The sequence below is a fragment of the Carex rostrata genome, chromosome 14 (genome assembly GCF_964058835.1).
Source record: "Carex rostrata chromosome 14, lpCarRost1.2, whole genome shotgun sequence".
Lineage (NCBI taxonomy): Eukaryota > Viridiplantae > Streptophyta > Magnoliopsida > Poales > Cyperaceae > Carex > Carex rostrata.
In genome coordinates this window covers 9044508-9070092 of record NC_135931.1, presented here as the reverse complement: position 1 = coordinate 9070092, position 25585 = coordinate 9044508, and the positions used below count along the sequence as shown (strand labels likewise).

Sequence of the window (25585 nt, the reverse complement as noted above, 5' to 3'; positions counted from 1 at the left end):
GGTATAAAAGCTAGATCTCTACCCAGTATAGTATTCTATAAGGTCCTTTTCCCAGTTAACGCTTTTAACAAATTTATTGTCTGGTGGATACCGGTAATAGGTTTTGTACCCAGTGGGAGGAACCTGTACACTTTAGGCAGTTGGCTACTTGGCTGGACTTTTCTTAGGGTTCAGAATGATTGTAGAGTATTTCTCAGATCAATCCAAAAGAAATTTTAAAAATAGAAACAAATATGTATCAGACTTTATACAATTGTAGTGCCATTAGTCACTCCAATGAAGCTGTTAAATATAAATATTGCAGATTTTATGTGTGATGAATGGTATAAACTTGTATCAAAGTATTGCATTCCAAATGCTGCATTTGAAAATTAGAAATATTTTTGTATGATTGTCAAGTTAAACCAGTGCCGGTGCATTTCAGCCCTAACCTCAGTTCTTTTGTTTGACAATTAGTGGATGTTGGCTGGATTGTTATTATTATTCTTAGGAACTTAAATATGCTCAGATTATTGGTGGGTACGGAGCATGTTGACTCCACTATCATGTTGGGTTTGTATGGAGAGTGGTAAGCTAAACTGTCAAGTAGGTTAACTACTGACTAGAATATATTCGCAAGTAGTGTTTATTATTTGCTAATTAGAATACGTTCAATATTTTATAATTTAGGGTTAATTTCTCATGTACTCTTTGAATTTCTTATTTACTTCTCTACTTTTAGTTATATCTCGCATATCCGTCAACTCTTATTTTTCTTTTTGATTTACCCTTTGAATTAATAACTCACAATTAAATATTACCTAATTTATTTATTTCCCATTATATCCTTATTCTTTCTCTTTGATTTAAATTTTGCAAAGAGCACCATTATTATCTAATTTATTTGATTTTGCAAAGATTCACAGTAACGAAATCCAATGAAGTAGATATTGATAGCAAACACTCCTTTCACGTCTTATCATACTATAGGTACCATTTCTACTGAGACTGGTACAGACATATATTGCAGGTGGTACCGTGGACACTATCATCTAGCCAATAAGCAAATTTCCCTATTTCTTTATACTAAGTTCTCTATCAAATTTCACGTTAAGAATACAAATGCAAGTATATACCAGCAAAATAGGAGCATATCAGATAGGAAAAGCAACTTCTGAGAAATAACATCTAAATTTACCTTAGGTTCACTATCAAAGAACACAACAGCTCCGGGCCTGTAATGAAGAATAGATTGCCCTTTAACCAGGTCAAACCTAATCCGAAAACCCCTCTTAGATGGAGGTTTGAAGGCGAAGAGAGATCTCAATCCCTGTTTGAACTTGATGAATTTTTATAATGGTAAACAAATAAATTTGTGCGAAACGATGAGAATTCATTTTAATTTGTGCGATATGGTTGTTTTGTAGTTGAAGATAGATAGATGTAGTGGAGAGTAAATTGTCAAGGAGCTGGGTTTGAACTTGACGAATTTTTATAGTTAGCATTCAAGAAAAATCGATGAGTTTGCCTTATTTAAAATCTGGAAACTTAGTCTGAACGTATATGCATAACTATATGTCTAATGCATTGTTGCAAGATTTATGCGCAAGCTCTGAATTTAAATTGCAACCGATCTTTCTTGCAACTGGCACATAAATCTCTCATTGAAACTTCAGCTCAAGAGCCATGAGAATGCACAACAATAATGTTCTTTGCAAAATTTAAATCAAAGAGAAAGAATAAGGGTATAATAGGAAACAAATAAATTAGATAATATTTAATTGTGGATTATTAATTCAAAGAGTAAATAGAAAAGAAAAATAAGAGTTGAGGGATATGTGAGATATAACTAAAAGTAGAGGAGTAAATAAGAAATTCAACAACTCCTAGATATATGAGAAATTAACTTTATAATTTATTGTTCTAGATGGTATTATAACAACAGATAGGTGGCACTAGTTCAGTGTTAGTATATGCAGTGAGCATAAATCAGTACAGGAATGATCGATTTGTTATGCAAATCATTTTTGTCCGTTTCAATGTTTTATGTGATATTGATTTAAAAAAAAGGTGCCAGACCGATTTGTTGACATCATTTAGAATTTGGTCTTTGATGATGTCAGAAAGTCCAGAAAGTCCAATTGCTGCATTTGTTGTAGGTCAGACAGTGAATTAAAATAAAAAAACCTTCAATCGGGCAATGCAGTTATAAATAATAGCGAAAGCGCAGGGGCTTATAGATATGTGCTGTAGTTTTGGTAAATTTGTGATCATGTATTGGTTTGTGATCTTGTGGTACGGTTCATTTCCATTCCTGCGGGTTCTAATGTTATTACGTTTGGATTATCATTTATCGAGGAATAGAATGGTTTTATTTTTTTAGTTAAAATAGCATTGCTATTTTGTTTCACGACAGTTTCACTTACAATTATTCAAGTGCTAAAAGGCAAATCCAGCTTCTCATTGAAATAGTGCACCGAGTTTTTCTAATTAGCACTATATTTAATTTATCTAATGCAAGTAGCACTTACATCGTTGGAATTACCGCTCCTTTAACGCGGGGACCGAATCGTCTGCCCTCCTGGGGGCAGGAAATTCCTGTCCCCAGAGTCACTGCGGGTGGGCCCAAATTTAAAAACAGTAACAGTAATTAAACTCTTTAACAGTAACTGGTTCCACCCCGCAGTGACTCTGGGGGCAGGAGATTCGGTTCCTTTAACGCGTAAGCTCTTTTGAATTACCACTCTTTTTATATTATTTTAACGCGTTAACTCGAAGCAGTATTATTTTTGTACTATTTATGTGACGAGGGATGCTACGGTACTATGCATGAGTCCGCATCCTCTGCATTAAGGTACCGTTTGGATTAATTTCTGGCCCGTGATATCAAAGTTCGGATCAATTCGGTTTACGCCTAGAAGGCTATAACGCACGTGGTCCTTTAATGTTAGTGTGGATTTAAATCCGACGGTCTAGGTTTTAACTCAAAATCTGAGTTAATGCAGAGGATACAAATTCACTATGCATATTGCACTTTAGTCCGTACTACAAATCCTCATCTTTTATTTTCAAAGTTTAAGTAAACAATTCATCACGATCCTGTGTGAAAATGTACTTTTAGGCCAAATTTAACATTTAAAGATTTTTTACTAATTTTTAGATAGGTAGAAAATCATTATTTCGAATGGTATAAAATCTTTAGATCAAATGATTTTGTACCTATTTAAAAAAATAGTAAAAGAATTTAAAATAAATGTAAAATTTGGTATTCAGGAATGAAATTCATGTAGAAATCATGTTGAGAGGGAATTTGGATCCCCTAGAGGTGTGATAAGTAAATCTGGAATGTTCTTTTAACTTGACACGAATCTCAATGAGGTCTCTGTTTAGTTTTTAGAGATATCAGATTGAGTTTGATCTGGCTATTATTAATCTGGGAGATTGTTTGTATAAAATTGTACCTTAGATATCTGGGGAAATATGGACTCTGTCGAGAGATATAAATCGATTGTTTGAACTTTGAAATTGAATTATATCCATTGTCAAAACTTACTCTTGTATATGATTTTAAGCATATTTCCTAAGACAGTTCGATTATTCTACTAATTATATCTTTGGTTCATTATTGGACAGGTCAAGTCAAGCCGCAGGTACAGGAATACATGTCTCTTTGGATGCCAGTGGACATCGATGCTATCCCCCTTGCTAGTTGGCACCCAGACGATGGCGTAGTGGAACAGAATGAAGGGACTTCTTCTGCTGAGTTCGGGTACCAGATGGTCCTCTATGCAGAAGAACAACACTAGATGGAGTGCTCGGGCAAAAGTTATTGCTCCTAGTATATTTAGATTTTTGTTGCGGTTTAGTTTCAGCCCCATGTGGTGGCTTAGAATAAATATTGAATCCTTTTTTGGTGTAGTTCGATTATTGTTATTATTATCATTTCTTTTTTTGCTCGAACAAGTGCTCGAGTGATACCGCTGCAAATTTAGGAGAGCAAGGGAATATATGGGCTGTGAGCTGTTATATGATCAAATGTATAATACACAACAGTTGTTTTTTTTTTTTTTGCATAATTCAGTTGCCTGTTTTTGTTTCTTGTTATTGAAGAGTTCGTTTTCATGGAAATGCTTATAAAATAATTTTTATGGAAGGAGCCAAAAGGAGAGTAATTGGATAAGAGGGTGAAAGGTCTTTGTTTTATTTTCTTTTAAATTAAAACTACCGGTTTCTTTGCCAATAACAACAATTGTGAATTGCTTTTGCAAGTACTTTTCTACATTTTATGATTTTACGTTTATGCCTTCATACTCAGTTATAACTTCTGTAGGCCATTGGCCATGAAATCAACATAACAAACCTCATGTCCTCTTTCACACATTTAAACAGGTAAAATCCTTTGATGAAAGAGCTGGTAAAATTAGTAACGAGTGGAATTTGCATGAACGAAGGGTTAACACCATAGATTTTCACCCGGGGAATACAAATCTGATTGCTACTAGTTCAACAGATGGATTTGTCCGAATATGGGACTTGAGATGTCTAGATGAAGACAAGCCGAAGACTATGAAGGAAGTAGCACACAATAGAGCTGTGTATTCAGCCTATTTCTCACCAACTGGGAATGGCATAGTTTCAACTAGGTATGTTTGCAATATGAATTTTTGTAGTTAGATGAAATTACCAACATCAGGTTGAAAATGTTAGGTTTCTATTTTGAGTAAATTGAATTGAGGTGAGCCAGTTTTTGCATGATAGAGCCTGGAGTTATTAGTTATTCATTTTGTGGTTAAACAAAGAAATGTTGGGATTAATTGTGGTTGTCAATAAAATTGTCGCAAGCGTACACATATATTGGGTGTTATCTGCAAGAATAAACTATCCATTTCTATAGCTGATAGATATCCAAACCTGTAGATATTTGATTGTATATATGTAAAAATACACCCATTTTTGCTGTACAATACTCTAGTACCGGTTGTGCTCTGCCTTGACCGTATTTCTAATACTTATGACAACTTAAGTTTGTTCTTTTCCTTTGCAGTATTGATGATACTGTTCGCATTTTCAGCGGTCCCCAATTTGAAAATCTGTCTATAATTGAGCATAACAATCAGACAGATTTCAGGTATTCATTGATGTAGATAAACTCTGAGTACAACAGAAACAAAATTTAGAATTGAACATGCCTGGCACTGTATGGGTAAGGTTTACAATACTGAATTCGGGCAGCTTACTGCAAGACCAGCTACAAGCATCAGGATTTATAATATTATATGGAATTGGCACTGGTTTGCTACCTAATCCATTTTATTATTTTTCTTTGTTTGCTTGTTTACCTGCACTTAATTAATTAAGTTTGGCTTAATATTAAACTTTAAAACTAATTTCCATCCAAACTCCAAAGAACTAGTTAAGCCCCATTAATGGATCAATTTCATAATTTAAAAAAAAAATGTGATCAATTTCATAAAATACTACTGGAAGTTAGCGAGTACAATTACAGAATCTGTATCCTAAGTTGATTTTGTTTAAACAACATCCGCTCTTTGTTTTTTGTTACAGGGCAATATGGGGCTGGAATGATTCGTACATAATCATAGGAAATATGCAGAGAGCAATAGATGTAATTTCATTAGAGGATAATATCACAACCCCTCTCCGAAGTGAATACATGACAAATATCCCTTACCGGTTTGCAACCCATCCCTATAAAGAGGGTCATCTTGCATGTGCCGGTGGTGGTAAAATTGGTGATCTTTATATGTGGACAAAATTGTGAATGCTCCTATGTGTTTGTGTAATTGGGTATGATCTTAAGTTCAAAATTACAAGTTGTTGTTTTTGTATATTGAGGGAAAAAGACAACCGTTCAATTTGCTTTGTAGCTATAGTTAGTGATCATTGCCATTTGAAGGTGACTGTAGCAGTAGTAAACTTGGAATAGCGAGAGACTTCTGTTCTCATTTTCTTCTTTAAATATTTTCCCTAATTTTAGAAATCACCTTTTTTTTAGGGTTAATTTTCTATTTACCCTCTAAAACTTCTTTGGTTTCTTAATTACCCTTGCACTCTTCATTATGTCTAATATACCCCTTAACTATGTTTATTTTTTTCTATTTAATTATCCACAATTAAGTATACTCAGAATCTTTTTTTTCCCATTATACCCTTGATGTTGGTCTCTTTCATACATTGCTCCCCCCTCCCCACCCCAACCCCTACAAAAATAGAAACCCAGAATTTGGTTCTGGTAATTTTATGTACATTCAGATTTAGTTTAAATTCTTTTCTTTTTGGTGTTTCTCTGTGTTAGTTTGTGATCTTAGCAAGTTCATTTTGTGTCAATAGTTGTGTTTGTTTTACTGGTAATATCAGGTTATTTTTCAGGCCTCAGGTTTTGCTTTCATGGGAGGACCAGGTACAACTTGCAGGTTATGGATCGGTAGGTAATTGTTCTATTGGTTATGAATTGTTCCAGTTAAGGCTGGATTGGGTTGATCAGAATAATCACCTCCTGGTTGATTCTGATTCACATCTGGGTCTGGTTTTGTTTCTAATGTATCTCAATTGGTGTTAGATTTTTCCATCTCTAATAGTCTCACGTGCCATCGTTCTCAATTTTATTCATCCTTTACCCAACTCTGTCTACGTTCTGCTCACAATGAGGTTGAGTTTGAGTACTTTGGGAATCAGAATAAGAGGGTACATGCAGTATTTGATTATCATATTGTTGCTTTAACATAATTTTCAAAAATAAATTCATCCTTTTTGTATTTGACCTTACAATTTATACTAAATCAACGGGTAAATTACAAACTCGCAAGTGTGTTAGTCTGAATAGTTTGGATTTGCCGTTTTGCAGCCCAATACATTTTTGGGTTACACTCTGGAACCACCTTGGTGAGCTTAAGCTCGCCCTTGCTTTACACTGCAAGCAGTGCTTCAATATTCTGATGAAATATTCATTCTATATGTAGACTATTCTTGAGAAACTTTCTGTCTTGCTTGTTGTACAATACCATTGCTTGTTTTGGTCTTCATGTTTTGGATTGGTTATTTTCATATAAATGTGATAAAAAAGTAATACAGAAGGAATCAGAAGGAGAGTACTTGGATAAGAGGAAAATAAACTTCCATCAACATTGGCTCTAGATGAGTTAAAATTTCTAACTGGTTGCATTACAGGATAGATGGTCATATTTTTTTCCAGTGTTCTTTGCCAATAGTAGCGATAATATATTTCTTTTGCAAGTTCTTTGTATAATGGATGATTTTACCTTTATGCCTTTCTCTCAGTTGGAACTATCAGAGACCATTGGCCATTGGCTGGAATCAACATAATAAAATCTCATGTCCTATTTCATACAATGAAACAGATAAAATCTTTTGATGAAAGAGCCGGTAGAATTATTTACGAGTGGGAATTGCATGACCAAATGGTTAACACTATTGATTTTCACCCGGAGAATTCAAGTACGCTTGCTACTAGTTCAACAGATGGATTTGTGCGAACATGGGACTTGAGATGTATAGATAAAGTCAAGCCGAAGTCTCTGAAGGAAGTAGCACACAATGGAGCCGTGCATTTAGCCTATTTCTCACCAACTGGGAATGGTATAGTTTCAACTAGGTGTGTTTGCGATATGAATTTTTGTAGTAGATAAAACTACCAACGTCTGGTTCAAAATGTTAGTTCTATAGTTTTGAGTAAAATGAAATGAAGGGATTTGAGCTAACAAAATAAGAGTATTTTAGTGTCTTGAGTTCATAATTACTCATTTGGTGATTAAACCAATAAGTATTGGGATTAATTTGGTTGTTAATAAAATTGCATTAATACAGACAAATATTGGGTGTAATATGTAATAGTAAGCAATATAATTGATATTCAAACCTACAGAAATTTGATTTTTATACAAGCGAGATACCCCCCCCCCCCCCCCCCCCTCTCATATTTGCTGCATAATGCTCTATTACTGGCTGTGCTCTGCCTTGACAATATTTCTAACACCTATTATCACTCTGTTTCTTTTCCTTTGCAGTATTGATAACACTGTTCGTATTCTGAGTGGTCCCATTTTGAACACTTGTCTATAATTAAGCATAACAATCAGACAGGAGGACGCATGTTACCATCTTTCAGGTATGCATTGGTGCAGATGAGCTCCAAGCAAAATTTGTAATCAACCATGACATTAGCACTAGTTCTTTGCTGAACCCATTTCATTATTTTTTTTCTTTTTTGCCTGTTTACTTGCATTTAATTTATCAGTTTGGGCTTAATATTAAATCTTAGAACAACTTCTATCCAAAACACTAGTTAAGATCCCCACTAAAGTGGTCAATTTTAAAATAAAATTGGAAATTAGTGAGTACAATCACAAAATCTGTTTCCTAAGTTGATTTTGATTGAAACAACATCCGCCCTTTGTTTTTTGTTACAGGGCAATATGGGGCTGGAATGACTCTTACATGTTCATAGGAAACACGCAGAGAGCGGTAGATGTAATCTCAACAGAGGATAATATCACAACTCCCCTCCAAAGTGAGTACCCGACAAATATCCCTTGCCGGTTTGCTGCCCATCCCTATAAAGAGGGGCATCTTGCATGTGCTGCAGGTCCTAAACTTTATCTCTGAACAAAAATGTAAAGGCTTCCTATGTGTTTGTGTAATTGGGTATATCTCAAGTTCAAAATTTTTAGTGGTTGTTTTTGTATATTAAGGGAAAAATACAACCTTTCAGTTTTCTTCGTAGCTATAGTTAGTGATCATTGGCCTTTGGAGGTGACTGTAGCAGTAGCAACCTTGAATGGTTTTTATTATTATTCTTTTTAAGTCGTTCGGCAATGTAAAACATGCTGTAAAGCTCTAGCTAGTTGGAGCCTCTCAGCATTTGAACAATATTGGTTTCTTAATAAAATCGGTGGGATTCACCCACTTTCTCAAAAAAAAAAAAAAAAAAAAAAAAAAAGTCGTTCGGCAATGTTAGAAATCACTATTCTTGCATGGATACTTTTCATCGACTAAAAAGAGTTGTTACTGGTCTTTTTTAAGAGCAAATTTTGCAAATTTCTTGATTTCTTTGATTTGGGATCAATCCCAGCGCTGATACCAGTATTAAATTTACATGATTGAATTGATTAATTGCTTTATTGAGTATTTGTCAGAATTACAATGTAGTCTACAATAAATATTAATAGAGAAAGCATATAGCCTAGAGCCGTTGGAATGGGTGTAGAAAGGAAAAGTTGTATAGGTACAGGGTAACGTTGGAGATATAGCCTTTTCTGGTAAGGCTGTACAAGCTTAAAACAGACAGGAATGAAAAGAGAATAAGAAAGGGTAGAACTTGCACAATAACCATAGTCGGATGTGTATCCCGGATCACTGGATTCGGATCTCTAACGCAATTGTTAAGTCGAGCCAGAAATCAATCGAGTTTGAGCTAATTTAATGTCATATCGAACTTGAATTCAACACCAGCTCATTTATTAATATTTTGTTTCGTATAACCTTTAACTAATCAACATGTATAGTCTGTTCGTGCTGGCATATCTGGAAGCACAGAAACAGCAAGATTTTCCGGGGAGAGATGGTGCCGCCTTGGGTGCTGGCGAACAGGATAGTGGAGGAGTGTGCGCTGTGGGAGGAGTTCTGTTGATAGATTGTAATCTTTTAATTTTGTTAGTGGATCTGGATCCTTTAATTGAGGGTTAGCGGGTTTCAATTTATCCATAGGAGGTACCAGGTATTTAAGGGTACCGGGTGGGAACGGTATTAATCAGGAGGAACGTAAAGTTCAAAACAGTGGATTTTAATTAACACTTGACTGCATCAGTAAAGATTTCCAAAAAAAAAAAAAACTAATCAACATGTATAATAATGAAGTTTGGAAAAAATTATATTTGATTTACTTTTTAATTAAGTACAGTGTCTTATATTAATGGCTAGATATTTTGGTTTAATAATATAATTAGATATCGAGTTTTTCGAGTCGAGCTCAAGCAAACAAAAATAAAATGATTTCGAGTTTGAGTTGACCCAAATCTTATCGAGCGATCCGAGCTCAAACTAGAGTTGAGTCTATCTTGAGCAACCACGAACTATAAATTTGTCTTGCAACCAAGCTCCTTTGAACTATAAATTTGTCCAAAATCTAATATGAGTATAACTAGGTGTTCTTAAGTTTATCAAATCTTTTTTGTGAACTCAACTCTAAAACTTATTGGAGATTTTTTGTATATCTCTCTCTTTTTCTAAAAGTATTTATGTAATTATCACTCTTTTTTATTAATATCAATAAAGCTATTGGCGGCACTTTGCCGCCAACCATCAAAAAAACTTATTGGATTGACTTCAAACGACAAATTTGAATCATTGAACTCATTTATATCACGAGTGATGTGTCTACATGTGAAAATTAATTTTTTGAATATATTTTTAACCACTTGAGGGTATGTTTAGTTGCAATGAGAACAAGCTATTCGGAATCAAACTATTCTAATAAGACAAACACCAATTTTGCTATTCTAGCTATTATAATGTTGCAACCAAACATACCCTCAGACTCTATACAAAACTAATTCCAAAATTTAAAATTTTCACATTTAACTGCATCACTCGTAAGGTTAAAGGAGTTTCAACAGTTCGGATTCGTCTTTTGAAGTCAATATAATACGTTTTAGAGTTCACAAAAAAGCTTGGTGAACTTAAGAAAGAAGTCGAGAACGTTGAGTAGAACTAGGGTGTTCTTAAGTTCACCAAGCCTCTTTGTGAACTCACTCTAAAATATATTAGATTGACTTCAAACGACAAATCTGAACCGTTGATACCTTTCTACCTTACGAGTGATGCGTTTACATGCGAAAATTTTAAAATTTAAAATTAATTTAGTATAAAGTCAAGTAGTCAAAATTAGAAAGTTTATAAATTAATTTTAATGCATTTATTTTTTGAACTTTTTTACCACTTGACTATACAAAATTAATTTTAAAATTTTAAATTTTTGCACGTAGATGCATTACTTGTAAGATAGAATGATATCAATGGTCATAATTGAACGGATAGACTCAATCAAGGTCAGAATATTTCGTCCATTTTATGAAGTGCTGCCAACGGATAGACTCAATGAGCATGTTTTAAAAACATATTCGGTTCCAAAAAAAAAAAAACTGTCCTTTTATTCTTTATTAATATTAATATGCATTTGTTAATTGATTCAATCAATAAATAAGGATGTTAATAAATTAAATAAATTTACTGTAAATAATTTTTTTTATAAATAAATACTTAAATCATCAAATATTAAGATACATAAATGTCTCAAATAATCTATCCGCTCTCCGTTCCCGCCCACCTGTTCCCGCCATATTATATGATTTCAGGACTTGTTAGATCAGGATCGTTGCGTACGGTCTATGAACCATTTCTCTGACACAGATGTTTTAGACGGTCTCAACTCTCAATTAGTCAATTGATAAATACATCGGGAGTAGTCATGCTTCCGTGCTCCAGTTTTTGTTATAACTTTTCCCATCCACACTGATCTCCTGCTGTTCTCGACCTCTGTTGGCAACACATAAACACACAGAAATTAGGGCAGAGAAATTCAACTCCTCTCGCGGTTCGATCTCTCACCGCTGTTACATCTCAGAGGATACGGATTCGTTACATATTCCTGTCTCCCTCTTCTTCTCTCTTTCTGACTCGCACCACCGTCAATGGCGCCTCCCAAGAAAACCAAGGCCATGGGTTTAGACTACGAACAGCAGCGCCAAGAGAACATAAAACGCAACAGAGAGAGGATAGCTTCTATCCTCCACCAGAAATCTCAACTCGCCTCCCTTCTGTCCCCTCCCAAAGCAAACAAAAACCCGATAAATAAGCGCACTAAAAAACCGAACCCTCCTTTAACCACGCTGCGCCGGTCCCTTCGCTCTCGCGGCCTTCCTCCTCCTGACTCAACCTCAACTTCTACTCGTACCTCTCCTTCTTTCCCACGGGTCCCCACCGGTCAGTTTTCTTTCACAGATGCATTTGTAGATTCTGGCTCGTACAGGCCTCTGGTAGAGACGACATGTTGGGCTGGAGAGAGGACAGAACTCAGAAATATTAAAAAAGAGGTCGATTTGAGTTTGGATGCAAGAGTCGAGCTGCGCTTGAAAAAGGAAAATGTGAGAAAGGTGGTGGGAGAGAGGATCATGGTTGTAAGTTTTTTGCCTGTTTTAAGTAGGTCGATTGTCATATCAGGGAACAAGCAAGGTTACTTGGGAATTTGGGATGCGGATCGTAACAGAGAAGATGGAGAAGGGGTTTCAGATGGGCTTTTTAAGTTTTTTCCTCATAGAAGTCCAGTTTCTGGGATTTCAGTTCACCCTTCTTCAGTCAGAAAGGTAAGTTATTAATGTTAAAGATAAACATATTTTTGCGTCTTTGTTATCGTCACAAAACCTTATAATAGCATGTAATCCATTGCTACAATGGCAGGGTGTGGCGGGTTCTATGCAAGTCAAATCTGGTCTGGGTCAATTGTATCCCTTGTGTAGTCAGTTTATTTTCAGGAACGTGTAACATTGGGTTCAGGTTAATTTCGTCTCTTGGATAATTTGGTTCTGGTTAATTTATGTAATTCAGATTTAGTTGAAGTTCTTTTCTTTCTGGTAATTTTCTGCTTCAGGAATTGGGTTATTGAGGTTCTGATCTTAACAAGTTCATTCTGTGCCATAGCCAGTTTTTTTTACTGGCACTTTCAGGTTATTTTTCTGGCTGCCTCAGGTTTTGCTTTTGTGCCAGGTACAACCTGTAGGTTATGGATCAATAGGTTTTGTTCTGTTGGTTATGAATTGCTCCAGTAAAGATTGGATTGGGATCATCAGAATTATCACCTGCTGGTTGATTTTGATTCAGCTTTGGGCCTGGTTTCATTTCTAATGAATTATCTCAGTTGGTGTTTTTCCAGGTCTAATAGTCCCATGTGCCCTTGTTCGGTTGTTCCCAATTTGATTCATCCTTTAGCCAAGCATGTCTACTGTCTGCATCTTCTCATTAATGTGTTCAAGAAAAACCTGTCAAAATAGAATTTAAATTGTTATTCTTCTAGTTTAGCATCTTCTCATTTATAAAATCATTATATTTCTCTCAATATATCACCGGGTTAGGTGTTAAATGCCACAAGCCCTTATAGCCAAGAAAAACAAAAGTAACAGAGTGCTAATTTGTTGAGATGTGAACACTGTACTACCATCTTAATACCCAATGATACTGGATTTTCCCGATTTTAAATGCAGATTTACAGTTCATGCTATGATGGAGATCTCTGTCTGGTGGACATGGAAAAAGAGATGTTCGAAATAATCCACTCTTCCGATGACTCCATATTCTCGCTCTCTCAATCACCACATGATAACAATTCTCTCTTTCTAGGCGAGAGGGGCACGGTTAGGCAGCCATTTTATTGTTTCTATGTGACTAATTCTGAAAAATAGAAATACAGAAATTATTAGTCGGGTTCTTTTCCTTGTCTGAGAGGACATTTGCAATTTCTTTTAGTTGCAAACAAGAGTGAAGCTAACACAAGAAGCTCACCATGTGGTATGGGAGATTTACCACGAAATCCATCTGATTGGCTTCAAATGATAAATCCAAAGTATTATAGAACCGGTCCACTTCACTAGGGATGCATTTACATTAAAATTTGTAAATTTTTTAGTTTATTTAGTATAATAAGAGTAAGGCTTAGGTGCTATGGATAGCATAAGGCCTTTCGTGCTATTGCCTCAAAAACCTATCGTATAAACTTCAAACATCGATCTAAGTAGCTTAGTAAATTGGTTATATAATGAACTTGCAGAATAACAATTTTTACTATTTTTTTTTTTTTTTTTTTTTTTACTATTTTCTTGATTTATGAAAGATGGCAAAAAATGGCTTAAATATTAAAAAAAATTGCCAATATTTTAGGCCATTTTTTGCCATCTTTCATAGATAAAACAAATAGCAATTTTTTCCAAAAATAGTAAAAATTGGTATTCTACAAGTTCATTATATAACCGATTTAGTGAGCTACTTAGATCGAAGTTTGAAGTTTATACGATAGGTTTTTCAGGCAATAGTACGGAAGGCCTTATGCTATCCATAGCACCTAAGCCTTACTCTTAGTATAAAGTCAAGCTAAAAAAAAGGGTTTTGTAGTTAATTTTGATGCATTTATTTTTCTTGTCATATTTTGACCATTTGACCTCATAGTATATACTAAATAAACTTGCATACTTGGATGTAAACACATCATTCCATGTGGGTTGGTCTGAACAGTTTGGACTCGTCATTTTGAAGCCTGTCCAATAAATTTGAGTTAAACTCTAAGACTACCTTGGTGAACTGAAGCCAATACTAGCTTTGCACTGCAAACAGTGATTTAGTAATCTGATGATATATTCTCTCTATCTATAAACTTGTCTTTTCATAAAGTACTTTCTTTTCTTACTTGTTATACAATACCATTACCTGTTTTGGTCTTCATGTTGTTGAATAGGTTATTTTCATAGAAATATGATAAAAGAATAAGACAGAAGTAAACAGAAGGAAAGTGATTGAATAAGAGGAAAATTAACTTTGATCACCTGTGTTCTTTGCCAATAGAAACGATAGTGATTATTTTTGCAAGTACTTTGTATAATGGATGATTTTACCTTTATGCTGTCATCTTAGCTGGAACTATCAGGAGTCCTTGGACATGCTGAAACCAGCATAAGAAAATCTCAGTCCTCTTTCATACATTGAAACAGGTAAAATCTTTTGATGAAAGAGCTGGTAAAATTATTTACGAGTGGGAATTGCACGAACAAAGGGTCAACACCATTGATTTTCATCCAGAGAATTCGAATTTGATTGCTACTAGTTCATCAGATAACTTTGTGCGAATATGGGACTTGAGATGTATAGATAAAGACAAGCCGAAGTCTATTAGGGAAGTATCACACAATAGAGCCGTGCATTCAGCCTATTTCTCACCAACTGGGAATAGCATAGTTTCAACTAGGTATGCTTGCAATATGAATTTTTGTAGTAGATAAAATTACCAACCTCCGAATCAAAATGTTAGGTTTCCAGTTTTGAGTAAATTGGAATGAAGTGATTTACTTGAACTAAAAAGATAAAAGAGTAATTAGTTACACATTTGGTGATTAAATCAAGAAGTGTTTGCAATTAATTGTGGTTGTGGATAAAATTGTGCAAATACTGACATATATTGGGTGTAATCTACAATAATATACGATCTAAGGCTATAATTGATATGCAAACCTATAGAGATTTGATTTTTATATATGTAAGATACACCCATATGTACTATAGAATGCTCTAATACTGGATGTGCTATGCCTTGACAATATTTCTAATACCTATCATCACTCAGTTTGTTTCTTTTCCTTTTGCAGTTTGGATGACACTGTTCGTATTCAGAGTGGTCCCCAATTTGAATACTCATCTATAATTGTGCATAACAATCAAACAGGACGCTGGTTATCAAAATTCAGGTGTGCATTGGTGCAGACCACTCAAAGTAAAACTAAAAAGGCAAAATTTGGAATCGACCATGACTTGTATTATATGGTTGATAAGGCCTGCATTACTGAAATTGGCACTGATTCGCTGCTGATCTCATTTCATTATTTTTTCTTGTTTGCTTGTTTACTTGCACTTAATTGATCAAGTTGAGCTTTAATAAGACTTAAAACTATTTTCCATCCAAAACACTAGTTACGATCCCCATTAATGTGATCAATTTCATAAAATACTACTGGATGCTAACGAGTGCAATTACGAAATCTGTATCCTAAGTTGATTTTGTTTGAAACAACATTTGCTCTTTGTTTTTTGTTACAGGGCAATATGGGGCTGGAATGACTCTTATATGTTCATAGGAAACATGCAGAGAGCAGTAGATGTAATTTCAATAGAGGATAATATCACAACCCCTCTCCGAAGTGAATACATGACAAATATCCCTTGCGTGTTTGCAACCCATCCCTATAAAGAGGGTCATCTTGCATGTGCTGGAGGTGGTAAACTTTATCTCTGGACAAAAATGTAAAGGTTTCTATGTCTGTGTTGGGTATCTCAAGTAGTGTTTTTTTTTTTTTTTTTTGTGTATATTAAGGGAAAAGGATAACATTTTTTTAAGTTACTCTGTTATCTATGGTTAGAGATCATTGCCCTTCGGAGGTGACTGTTGCTGTAGTAACCTTTAATATCAAGAGACTTCTTTTGTTGCTTTTTGATCTTACTTCAGTAGCAACATTTTATAGAGAAACTTATTTTGATCAACATCTTTCAACTCCAGCTTTGGGCTTGCAGTCTAATGGATATTAGTATTCGTTACTTAATTAGTGCTTGTTATGTGCCCACGCCATGCATGTAAAAATCATGTTACAAAATTACAGCAACAAAGTTATGTTAATGTGACTTGACAAATTGATGGATTAAAAAACAATTTCTGGATAATTTATTTCATAGTCTTCGTTATTTCGGCAATTTTATGAATAAGATATTTCCATCACCCCCTTCTCATGTGAATTTTTCTAATTTTTTTCATCCAAGAGAATACATTGGCCTCGAGGATCAATAAGCAATACGAATTATATCGGAAGTAGCTAAATTACTACCGCATCAACAAACATTTTCATCGTCTATGGGAGATGTTGTTCAAGTTGCATTAAGATGTAGGTACGTGTTCGACAACCCTTCCTTCAGGGTTTAATCCATCTAAAATGAACCCAACATCACCCCTTTACATTGGATTAAACGCACCTCCTTAAGACCCTTCTTAAGCCAGCCCCTCTCCCTCCTCAACATTTCACTCTCCTTGTCGCGTAGAGGAAGGAGACAAAAGACCAAGGAAGAAGAACGCACCTGTATTACTCTGTCTACACCCCGAATCGGAGGGTATGAATTTGTGGTCCTGTGGAGCACAGCCTTAAGGCCCTCCTTAGAGCAAATTTAGATTCTTTTAGGACCATTATATCCCTGATCTGTACAGCATAATACTTGTCATAGAGAAGCGCTTTTACTGGCCTCTTTTCTTCATCGATGTTATCACATCCTCCAAACCCATTTGCACTAGTCACGAGTATAGTAGTCAAGTTACTCTCACTTGAGAAAATAAATAACATCTAACCACTCGTAATAACTATGCAAAGTGAATGGTTCTTGTTCATGTATTTTTGACTGATAAGGTGTGCTAGATTACAATTCATATTCTTTACAATTCTGCAACATACATGGATCTTCTTCACTATCATCTTATCTTAACATTTCAAAATTCTGACCTTACCAGGCTTCTACTCAGATTCAATCGGCATAGAACCAGTTGAAAATAAACGTCAAGCCGAAATTGATGAAGTAATAGAAATAGTCATGGATTTTACACAGATTCAATACGAGTAGAATCCTGGATTCTAGTCAAATTGATTCTCGATGGTAACTTCGGAATTTTCACAAAAGCCCTGGTAAGGTCAGAATTTTGAAATATTACGATGGTAACTAAATAAATTTGGATTACTCTGACTAAATAAATATTAGGTCCTGACGAGGGAAAGATACTATTCAACATGAAACATAATAATCTAACAAAATTAATAGATTATCTCGTTTGAAAAGTGAACAAAAATCTTGGTAAGCCAAAAATTATAGGATACAAAACAGCATGTCTCATGAGGCATCCAGCAAATATAGTCCAGACATCCTGATTCAAAACTATCAAGTTCTAACAGGAATTTGCTGAGACTAAACAAAAGTAAACCAACATGAAATCTAGACCTAACAGCTTCAATCCAACCGTCACCTCAAAACCCAAGCTTGGTGCGGCGCCAATGCCTGCGCTTAGCATTGTACCTGTAATGAAACCAAGAAGGAAAACTTCATTATCTATGCACAAGATACTGATACTTTCATGATCGCACTACATTGATTGTGACTAAATTGAGGTCTGCATACTGAAAATTGATTAGTCTGTACCCATCTGCATTGTGCTGCAGTACCAAGAGATAATCTAATTCCGTTGCAATAAGAATCAAAGTAATGACAGTCAGTTGTTCATTCAGAGGGATAGCTCGACAACTAAGTGATAATAACATTAGACTAGTAACCCGCAACCTATGCACTACATTGATTGTGACTAAATGGAGGTCTGCATACTGAAAATTGATAAATCTGTACCCATCTGCATTGTGATGCAGTACCAAGAGATAATCTAATTCCGTTGCAATACGAATCAAAGTAATGACAGTCAGTTGTTCGTTCAGAGGGATAGCTCGACAACTAAGTGATAAGAACATTAGACTAGTAACCCGCAACCTATGCACTACATTGATTGTGACTAAATGGAGGTCTGCATACTGAAAATTGATAAATCTGTACCCATCTGCATTGTGCTGCAGTACCAAGAGATAATCTAATTCCGTTGCAATACGAATCAAAGTAATGACAGTCAGTTGTTCGTTCAGAGGGATAGCTCGACAACTAAGTGATAAGAACATTAGACTAGTAACCCGCAACCTATGGCACCGGATGATGAAAGACTAAAATAAAAATATTATAGATGTAGTGGAAAACTTCGCAAGGAAGGTGATGCAAAGTTCAATTTCACAAAAAGTATCATATGAAGGCCTGAGATTAGAACGAAAACTAGATCAAATAAAGTACCTGATGGTGTTATCGGTGCGCATGCGGATCCAGTGCGGGATGGGGCGATTCTGCCTCATCTTCTTCGCAAGCTTCTTCTTAATCCTAAATGTCTTGTGCGACGGCTGTAATTTTTCGTTCAGGACAATATTCAAAGAAAAGACAAATCATCAGATTTGTAAATTTCAACAAAGAATGCAAAGGAGCGAGAGAGAGAGAGAAAGCGCAAACCATCTTCGCTCCTGTTGCGTCTCGTCTCCCGGCGGCGCGCTAAAAACCCTAAAATCTAAAAACGAGGCAGGCCTGGGGTATTTATACTAGAAAAAAAAAAAAAAAAAAAAAAGACGGAATCGATAATGACACCTAGCGGTTGACAAACCCTATACCAAAAGGGCTGGGTAAATCGGCCCAGCCTTCCGAGCCCAGTAATGCCTTTTTGGGCCTTATATTGCTTGTGAAAGTGTATAAAATAATAATCCATCTTATTAGTTACTTACTTTAGGTATGTTTGGTATCCCTGTAGGTTTGTGTATTTTGTTTTATATTTGATTAAAGAAGCGCATTCGGATTACGAAGGCAATTTTCATTTTTTTTTCTTTTCCGCCCGAGTGGCAGAAAATGAAAATGAATTTCCAGAAGCGATGTCTTAACGCTTTCATTTTGTCATTTTCAATTGTTTGTAGCCAAATTGAATATCTTCTTATTCGCTCCCGTCCTTGGCCAATCTTTCAAAAAGAGACACGACTATGGCTAATATTTTTTTTTTATATCATCGCATCTTAGGAAGTCTGAGTTAAAATATTTATTGGCTAATTTTTCAATCATGTATGTCCTTCTTCTAATTGCTTTTTCCTCTAACCGTGAATCTATATATATAATTAGTTTTTTTTATTAGAAAATTATATAGTTCAGGTATATTACTTTAAAATTTTTTTTTTTTACAACTTAATGACTGTAAACTAAGAGAAACACAATAAACTTTTTGAATTTTTCTAGAAAAAACTCTGTTGGTATGCATCAATTTTACTTCAGCCACGCGCGTCACTTTTTTCTAATTCAGTTTGCAGTACAGACGTGATTACGTGAACATGCTAGCAAAATTTAAAATCATAATTCTTTAAACCAAAAATCACACTGGTAAACTCAGACTGGTACCACACACACTAATACACCACCACAATCCGAGGCACAAGTGATAAAAACCAGTAAAGCAATCAAATGTACAAACACAAATTAGTTGGTCCTATATGGAATGAAATATCACATCTGATTTAAAAAGAGAAGGTACAAATACCTCTATTTTTTGTGCTTTCATCATACGTTCATTTTGTTTAAATGTGAATAGATACGTTGAAAAATTAATGTTTAGAAATTATCCACATTAGTGTGTTTTTTATAAGCTCTTGATGACAATCAAAACAAAACAACATTAGTGTATTTTTTACACGTGCATAGATAAAATGATATAGATCATATCCAACGATTTTATTTTGACTTTTAAGTTTAAAATTTTGAGCTATCAATGTTTTAAAAATAGAGGCATAGAAAATGGAGGCATTTGAATCCTCCTCGATTTAAATAAGTATAATGATTACAGTCTGTCAAGTATTGAAAGAACGAAAGGTTGACGTGTACATATTCAAATTCGGAGCAAAATAAGGATGTTTTTATGTTATCAATTTTTTGGTGAGTATAATTTTAAAATATATAAATTAATTTCAAATAATGAATCTAAACTGTTAAAAAAAATCTTTTTTTTGCTAACAATGTGTTTATATATCAAATTTATTAATTTTTGAATAATTTAGTATACAATCGAGTGATAAAAAAAATTATGTTTGACCACTTAACTTTATACTAAATTAATTAAAAAAAATACAAATTTTATATGTAAATAATTATCTGTTAATAAATCGATTTCAACAATTAAAATATTTTCTTTAAAATTAATTTGATGAATTTTAAAGTAAGACTTAATAAGCTTAAAAACTTCCACATAATTAAAGTGTCAGTGTAATATTGTAATATATATATGAGAAGGGATCAAGTTACAATAATTTTTGAGTTACAACAAGTTATAACAAGTATTTTCTACATTTTGAAAGTCCAAATCGTCAATCCAAACCATTAGATGTGATCTCTACAATAAAATGTGCTTGGAGACCAAATTTTACATTTTTTTGGAATTTTTTTATTATTTATTAAGATGGGTACAAAAACTAGTCAAATTCAAACCATTGAATTTTGTATCCATCTTAATAAATAGTAAAAAAATTCCAAAAAATATAAAATTTGGTCTCTGAGCATATTTTATTGTAGAGATCACATCTAACGGTTTGGATCGACGATTTGGACTTTCAAAATATAGAAAATGCTTGTTGTAACTCAAAAAATGTTGTAACTCAGATCCCTCCTCTGTATATATATATTTTTTGGAAATAAGTGGGGGAAATCCATCAGCTTCATTACAAAACTAATATTGTTTGGTTACAGTGTAATACTGTAATTTAGGGCTGGCAACGAGCCGGCTCAGTCCGAGCTAGACCAAGTTCATGGTTCGCTCGTTTTAGCAACGAGCGAGTCATGAGCTAGCTAACATTTGGATCCGAGCTGAAATAGTGGCTCATGGCTCACTTATTTTGACAACGAGCGAGCCGAGCCAGCTCGTGAAAGCTCGTGGGCCAAAAGCCCAAATGTTTTAGATACTATATTATAAAGTCAACTGTCATAAATTAAGTTTGTAACTAAATTCATACATATTAAATTACTAAATCTTCAAATTCATACAAACACAGTTCACAAAATAAATTCATGCATACTAAATTCACACAAATTTATACCAATATATAAATTCATACTTGGACCGAGCTGGCTCGCCAGCTCGCGAGCGAGCTAGGCCTTAGCTCAAACTTGTTAATTTTGAGTCGAGCTAGTGATGAGGTGGCTCGTTAATAGCTCGGTCCATTAACAAACGGGTTGTTAGCGAGCGAGCCAGATGGGAGTCACGATCGATCCACGAGCTACGAGCTTTTTTGCCACCCCTACTGTAATTAAAATAAATAATAATAGTAGAGAATTATTTTTCTTCTACCTCCCCCCGCACTTTTTACTCGTTCGTCGCTCCGTCCCGCCACCATGATCTCTGCCACTCAATCCGCCTCATTCAACCCCTACGATCTGCACTAAATAACCAAACCATGATACTCTCACGACCTCGTACGACCTTCTCTCGCCTCCTCTCATACCAGCCTCGCCAACTTGTCTATTCTCCCCCCTTCCGCCTCCTCTCTTCCTCCTCCTCTCGCTCCGATGTCGGAAACAGTGGCGCCGGAGGCGATGAAGGTGGCACGAATGGGGCAATGACAGAGGCGGAGGCGAGGAGAGATGCTTACAACCAGCTTGAAAACCTTGATTTCATGAAAGCTGCCAAGATTCTCTTTACCGCCCCTCCCAAGCGCAAGAAATTTGGGTAAAACTTATGGAATTTACTATTTTCTTTTGGGTTTAGGGTTTAAGGTTTAAGGCTGATTCTTTATGACTAAGTATTATACTTTAGGATTATAGAGCAAGTAATATAGTCTTAGGAGAAACCAGTAAACTACCGGGTGCTGGTACATACCAGTACAGGACTAGGCTGTCGCAGTGTATACCAGCGGTGGACCTGATTGTGCAAGAAGACCTCAATTTCCAGCAGTATATTTTTCGTTCTTTGGCCTCAGTTATGCAATGAACTTGATAATAACCCTTAATGATCTGTTTCACCTCTTGTGCAGTTAAGTAGAAGTGTTTTATTGTTTATTGTTTTCTCTTTCAATGGCAGGCTTGATTTCCATTTGGTGCAATTTTTCTTCGCTTGCCTACCTTCTTTAGGTACGTTACTTGCTTAGTGTGATTTATGGATAATTATTTTCTCTATGAAGAACCTGTATTAATTTGCACTGCTCTTTTTGGGGGTAGCGGTGTATTTCGTGGCTCAATATGCACGGCAGGACATGAAAAAATTTGAGGAGGTAATGTATCCAAATTGCCTTAACACTTTTTTGCTTACGGCATTTTTTTGTCAATTAATTACCAAATAAACATAAAAAATGGAAGTTCTGTCCTTGCGTACTTGTATGTTTATTTTGGATGAAGTGCTGCGGTTCTTTGCAATAATCTGGATAATATAACATCCATGTCATCAATTTAGATACCGCTGCGGTACAGATGTCTTTAAGCCTCCTTTGGTTATACTTTATTGCAGGCAGGATGTGATCTAGAGCCTCAATCTATGAGATAAAAATAAACAAATGTGTGGATATAGAAAATAAAAAAGAAAGAAACTTGTATAATTGGAATTTGCAACCAATCTCCTATTTATTATTTTTATGACATTTATACATTCAAAAATTGAGGAAGTAGGCTTTATAACATTTATACATTGAGGTATCGTCTTTTGTCTTTTGGATTAAAAATCAGGAGATAGAAGCAAAGAACAAGAAAAAGGCTGAGGAAGAACGAAAGGCAAAGCTGGCTGAGCTGGAATCCATTGAAAAAGATTCTGACAAAAAGCTGTCAAAGGTTATGGAGCGGTTAGATGCAATAGAGGAGGTCGTGAAAGAAATCGTACATGAAAAAAACCAATCGCCTAAGTCTTCCTCTCCCTCTAAACCAGCAGAGCAGATTCCTGGCCCCAAAAACAGTTAATATGTGAAAGCAGCACTAAGAAGTAATCACACTTCTTGTTTTCTTCTTCTTCTTTTTTTCAAAAAACATTGTGGCTATTTGCCTATAAGCAGAGGCTTAATCCTGGCCTTTATGTTGATATTTGCCGATAGACTAGATTAATATTCACTTTTCATTCTTCATTTTCTTTCCTTTTTTAAATCTGAAAGTCGATAAGATGATATATGTTGTTTATTCTGACCTTCTGGCTTTGTACATAACGATCCATCTGTTTCAATACATCTTGTCAACTGTGAGACTGTTGATATAATCAGTTGATCTGTCATTCATATATCTAATCATTTTTTTGAACATCTAGCTGCTGGTATGGTTCTTATAAAATAACTAGTGCATTACAGGGGTAGATGAAGAAAAATAAAATATGTTTGTAAATAGGTAGAGAGTTTGTAAAAATATTGATACTTAAGACCTGGAGTTAGGGAGGTTCTTAACATGAATTAAGTTCTATGAGCCAGAACTGGGCGACTTTAAGTCGGTACTGGTCTGAAGTTTTGGGCTCATTTGCTTGGGAGCCAGAACTCTAGGGGTAAAAATGCTTCTGAATTCTGGTCTGAAGTTCTTTAATTGAGCAAAGTGGTGCTTGGTGGGCCAGAGACGGCACAACTTCTAAATCTGGAACAACATCTTGTTTGGAGAGTGCTTTTAGTGAAACCTATCTCAGATTTTCATCTCTTGGGTTGTGCAGAGGAAGACCTGAGAAACAAGCTATTAAATGGAATGTAACATGTACTTGAGAAGAGTCGGTATTGCCTAATCCAATTAATGAAATGAATTAGTTTACCGACAGCTTTTCTAGAAGTAATTTGGTTGGGACTTCTACTTTATGCTATTATCTGGTATGTTTGGAGCAACAATAGAATTTTTTGATCCAATTTTCTGGGAAAACCCAAACAATCACTGCTCTGTGACCCAAGTACCCAAGAACTAATGTTCATAATGATACCAATAACAATAATAACTCTATTTATATCTAGAATTCTATTGGTGACTGGCTCCTGATACAGGGATGATTTTTAAGATATATATTCTACCTGTTCTCTCACAAGTCACAACACTTGGCTAACAGGGCATTTCAGTAACTTTTTGCCGTGGAAGCCTACCTCTTAACATTAATAGCTATTAATCCTTAAGGAGAAGCCAGTACCCAAATCAGTGAATAAGAAAGCAGCATAAAACATGAGGGTGGCCAACTGTTGAAGATCAGGTGTACCATGATGTACCATTTGAAGATTGGGATCATACCAGAAGAAACAAGAAAAAGAAAAAAAGATGGACATCCCAGCAGAAAGGTGACACGCCAAAGTTGAAAATTGGGACCTGGACTGACAGAAGATTGCATGTGAGTATAAAAGATGGTGTACCAAAGCTCCACCGTTATAAAAATGGTGTAATGAAGCTGTACTTTTCAAGGAGGGAGTTTCAAGTGCAGAAATGACGGTGCACCAAAGCTGTAGCACTAAGATGAGGGCCGTACCAGCAAAAGATGGCTTATTAGCATAATGGACTCCCTGTACCAGCTGCAAGTTGAATAGTGCCACTGTTATCAAAAAAGGAAAAAAAAAGGAAAAAAATTGTAATTGGGTTGGGTTCATTCTTAACCAAAGCAAGAGGTTCGAACCAAATTTGACTTCATAAATTGGTTGTTGGGTTAATAGATTGGGCTGGACCCGTTGGCAGAACTTGTTTTATTTCAGCGAACTACATATATTGCGTATTGGCCCACGCTATGAACTCAAAATTTTGATTTAAAAGTCTTATCAATCAATCCAAGTTCAACATAGTCTTCACATTATTATTTATAAACTAAATTTTACATAATTTAAAATCTTTTTACTATTTTTTTAGATGGACAGAAAATCAATTGATTAGAAAATTCTAGACAAAAACACTTCAGAATTTTCAGATTAAGTGACTTTCTGTCCATCTAAAAAAATAGTAAAAAGATTCTAAGAAAAATGTAAACTTTAGTTTACAAGTATATGTTCATGGTTCGGATCGACCGTTAGAATTTTAAAAACAAAAATATTAATCTGTAGTACGAACCAATCCACGCTATATGGATACTACCATATCCTCACTCATATGTTTCGTTCCGATTTACGTTGTCCCAAGGAAAAGGAAAAGCCAGAGTGGATTTGCCTGTATCAATGAAAGAAAAGAAGAATAAGAAAACAACAAGGAAAAACATAACACAAGG

At 35.1% G+C, this 25585-nt stretch overlaps 3 protein-coding genes and 1 long non-coding RNA gene across 5 annotated transcripts; 3 read left to right on the top strand and 1 right to left on the bottom strand.

The window, feature by feature from the left end:
• The first annotated feature begins 6781 nt into the window (after nt 1-6781).
• LOC144565463 (uncharacterized) lies at nt 6782-8792 on the top strand. Its single transcript, XR_013514899.1, has 3 exons — nt 6782-7612; nt 8025-8125; nt 8427-8792. It is a non-coding gene; the product is annotated as an uncharacterized LOC144565463 (long non-coding RNA).
• Nucleotides 8793-11643: 2851 nt separating this feature from the next.
• Nucleotides 11644-16308, top strand: DRS1 (DROUGHT SENSITIVE 1). Of its 2 annotated transcripts, XM_078315223.1 has the most exons (5): nt 11644-12377; nt 13272-13421; nt 14769-15022; nt 15420-15518; nt 15868-16308. In XM_078315223.1, exons 1-5 carry the CDS (start codon nt 11706-11708, stop codon nt 16073-16075), a joined length of 1383 nt encoding a protein of 460 aa, XP_078171349.1. In that variant the 5' UTR covers nt 11644-11705; the 3' UTR covers nt 16076-16308. The 2 variants fall into 2 exon arrangements, with proteins under 2 accessions (XP_078171349.1, XP_078171350.1); XM_078315224.1 differs by lacking the exon at nt 13272-13421.
• A 1294-nt stretch (nt 16309-17602) lies between these two features.
• On the bottom strand, nt 17603-18977 carry LOC144565460 (large ribosomal subunit protein eL39). Its single transcript, XM_078315222.1, has 3 exons — nt 18895-18977; nt 18685-18788; nt 17603-17874 (listed from the first exon to the last, which is right to left on the bottom strand). Exons 1-3 carry the CDS (start codon nt 18895-18897, stop codon nt 17826-17828), a joined length of 156 nt encoding a protein of 51 aa, XP_078171348.1. The 5' UTR covers nt 18898-18977; the 3' UTR covers nt 17603-17825.
• Nucleotides 18978-21758: 2781 nt separating this feature from the next.
• LOC144565610 (uncharacterized) lies at nt 21759-23400 on the top strand. The gene is made up of 4 exons (XM_078315406.1): nt 21759-22132; nt 22484-22533; nt 22621-22673; nt 23122-23400. The coding sequence occupies exons 1-4, from the start codon at nt 21861-21863 to the stop codon at nt 23347-23349; spliced, it is 603 nt and encodes a 200-aa protein (XP_078171532.1). The 5' UTR covers nt 21759-21860; the 3' UTR covers nt 23350-23400.
• Nucleotides 23401-25585: the final 2185 nt, after the last annotated feature.

What these genes read in the sequence shown, in the direction of transcription:
- DRS1 (XM_078315223.1), top strand. Translation starts at nt 11,706, where the DNA reads ATGGCGCCTCCCAAGAAAACCAAGGCCATGGGTTTAGACTACGAACAG. An exon ending in AATAGCATAGTTTCAACTAG is followed by an intron (nt 15,023 to 15,419) that starts GTATGCTTGCAA and finishes TTCCTTTTGCAG; the next exon opens with TTTGGATGACACTGTTCGTA. An exon ending in CGCTGGTTATCAAAATTCAG is followed by an intron (nt 15,519 to 15,867) that starts GTGTGCATTGGT and finishes TTTTTGTTACAG; the next exon opens with GGCAATATGGGGCTGGAATG.
- LOC144565460 (XM_078315222.1), bottom strand. An exon ending in CGCACCGATAACACCATCAG is followed by an intron (nt 17,875 to 18,684) that starts GTACTTTATTTG and finishes GTTTCATTACAG; the next exon opens with GTACAATGCTAAGCGCAGGC.
- LOC144565610 (XM_078315406.1), top strand. Translation starts at nt 21,861, where the DNA reads ATGATACTCTCACGACCTCGTACGACCTTCTCTCGCCTCCTCTCATAC. An exon ending in CCCAAGCGCAAGAAATTTGG is followed by an intron (nt 22,133 to 22,483) that starts GTAAAACTTATG and finishes TTTCAATGGCAG; the next exon opens with GCTTGATTTCCATTTGGTGC. An exon ending in ACATGAAAAAATTTGAGGAG is followed by an intron (nt 22,674 to 23,121) that starts GTAATGTATCCA and finishes ATTAAAAATCAG; the next exon opens with GAGATAGAAGCAAAGAACAA.